This window comes from Centroberyx gerrardi, chromosome 7 (genome assembly GCF_048128805.1).
Source record: "Centroberyx gerrardi isolate f3 chromosome 7, fCenGer3.hap1.cur.20231027, whole genome shotgun sequence".
Lineage (NCBI taxonomy): Eukaryota > Metazoa > Chordata > Actinopteri > Beryciformes > Berycidae > Centroberyx > Centroberyx gerrardi.
Window position 1 is genome coordinate 31,925,952 of NC_136003.1, and position 2,443 is coordinate 31,928,394.

The following is a 2,443-nucleotide window of genomic DNA, read 5'->3' on the forward strand; positions in this document are numbered from 1 at the left end:
AGCAGTTCATTTCACCGAACTGCCTGGGAAGAGAACCCGGTACCTTGATCGTTGTCTCCGGTAAGTTGAGCGCCGTGGCCAGCTCGCACCGCCGGGGTCTCGAGACGTAGCTCTCCTTCAGGTACTCCTGCTCCAACCGGGACAGCTGCTCCCGCGTGAACGCCGTCCGGTGCCGCCGGCTGTGGTCGAGCAAGGCGCTGCGCGGGCACGGCTCCTGCTGCTCTCCGCCGGGACCGTGCACGGCGGCCGCGACCGGCGTCTGTCTGCCCTCCGCCACTGAAATAACGCGAGAAGACGACAAGCTTATACCCTGCAGTGGGAATACCAGATAATTAGGCCTAATGGATATTTTATTATGAGATTATTATAAGACTTTTGTCTCTATGCCCTTACAGCGAAAATAAGAGAGGGACGTCACTGTAATTATTCTGCCTGTAGGCTTAAATTAAATTGTGTCGAACTGAAATAAATACGAAAAGATTATTTGAAAAGTAATGTGGAATCTGGACAATGAGTCCCGTATTCTATAATAAATACATAATAAATGCAATAGGTATAAATAAAGGCTTGCAGAACACAGATTACTTCTATAGGCCTACGGGATATTTCTCCCTGCATAGTGTAGCCTGTAAGCCACTTTTAATCATTTTTAATCTCGGAATGGGACATTTTTATAAGACTTTGGCGCAGTAACCCCTATTGACTATTTTTGTCCAACAGTATGTTTGGCAGCACATGTCAAAAACAACTTAGGAATAAGTCATTCACAGAGGTGATAAACCCTTATTTGGGTCTCAGTATTCTCACAGTTTGTTCTTACAGACAAATAAAACCCACACAGCTTTGATTACATTTACAACAACTCACGCATCAGGCTGCTTCTGTGTTTGCAGGCTGTGAAGTGTAAAGAAAAATCCCTCCTTTGTATTTTTTCTCGGTATAGTCCTTTCGGTGATATGTTCAGTATCCTCCCGCTGCACCGCAGTCCAGACAGAAAGGCCCGGTCAAGATGCTGCTGCTGTCTGACAAAAAGTTGCTGCAGCTGTCTTGTTGTCTTGTCCTTGTTGACGCATGGGGACACACACACACACACACACACACTCTCACACACACTTCAGCCAAGGCCGTTTAGACAGTCAGGCAGAAGATGAGGTGTTTTTGTCCCCCTTTCTGACCCCCCCTCCCCCCCTCCAGTCTCTGTCCCCGGGGCGGCTCTCCTCTCCTCCTCTGCCCCTATCAGAGTCGCTCCAGACGGGCCGTGGTGTGCGCGTCTGCCCGGCGCGGCGCCGCGGCCCGGAGAGGTGTTAAAGGTGTTAGAGCCGGAGCCTTTGGTCTCCGTCTCGGCCTTTGTACTTTTGTTATGGAGAATTAAAGACGGGCTTGTGGCTGACAGAGGCAGAGACAGCAGCCAGACCCTCATTGTTCTCCGCCGTTTGATGTTTGTAGTTTTGGAAGTCAATCATTACAGGCCTAATGGCTCCAAATTGGCCAAGGTGGGGCAGGGAGGGAGAGACTACAGAGGAAGGTAAAACCTGTCTGTGGCGGAATTATTAATTAAGCTTAGTATTATGGCTACGGGCCATAGCCCTAGGTTTAAAGCACAACGTGTTAGAATTTATAATATTTCTTAGCCTATTTTTATTTTATTTCTTTTGTAATATTTTCTATTTTTTGGAGTCTGATCTCGGACTAGGTTGAAAGCATAACGTGGGCTTTATATAGGCCAATACATTCTCTATTTTATTAATTTTTGTTTTTTTATTATTATTTGTTTTTCTAATAGCCTAATTTCTCTAGTCGAGAGTAAATAAATAGAGGAAATTAAATATTTCATTCCAAAATGAGATATCCACCATCTGAAATTACTAATTCTTACTGTTACATAATGACGGCAGGAGGAACATTATGGGCCGATTACTGAAGTTAGGAGTCATTTTAAGACATTTACTTTCAAAACGGATTTGTTTTTAAGGATAGAATTATCTGTAGTTTTTCCAATGCTGATAAATTATAGGTGCTATTTTTTTTTCCAAAATGGATATAGGTTATATAGGTCTGGCGTTTTGGAATAAAATTGTAACTTACCGTTCATTCTCTTGCCTACATTTGAAAGTTTCTATACGTAGCACAATATTTTTTTTTAATGAAATAAGTCTGTTCCTTATTTAATTAGGGGTCATAATATAGTAACCGGATTTAAAGGGAATATATGACAAAAAAAGACCTGGCAGGGATGATGGATTTATATTTTTATAATGGCAATACGGTATTAATAAAAAACACTATAACCCTATAAGTGCATAGCGTAGCTCCCAATGTCAAACATGACTTTTCAACCGGTGTTTTTGAGCTTATTACGACTATAATCTATGCTGATTGCTGATCCAGCGGCCAGATGATGATAAAGACGACAGGCAGAGGGCAGGAGACAGACAGACGCCAG

At 43.3% G+C, this 2,443-nt stretch overlaps 1 protein-coding gene across 1 annotated transcript in view; it reads right to left on the reverse strand.

The window, feature by feature from the left end:
• The window catches only part of eve1 (even-skipped-like1), a 5,985-nt gene extending 4,565 nt beyond the window's left edge, over positions 1-1,420 (reverse strand). Inside the window, 3 exon segments of the mRNA XM_071914923.2 lie at positions 44-252; positions 255-276; positions 1,211-1,420. Coding sequence (XP_071771024.2) covers positions 44-252; positions 255-276; positions 1,211-1,420 — 441 coding nt within the window.
• Positions 1,421-2,443: the final 1,023 nt, after the last annotated feature.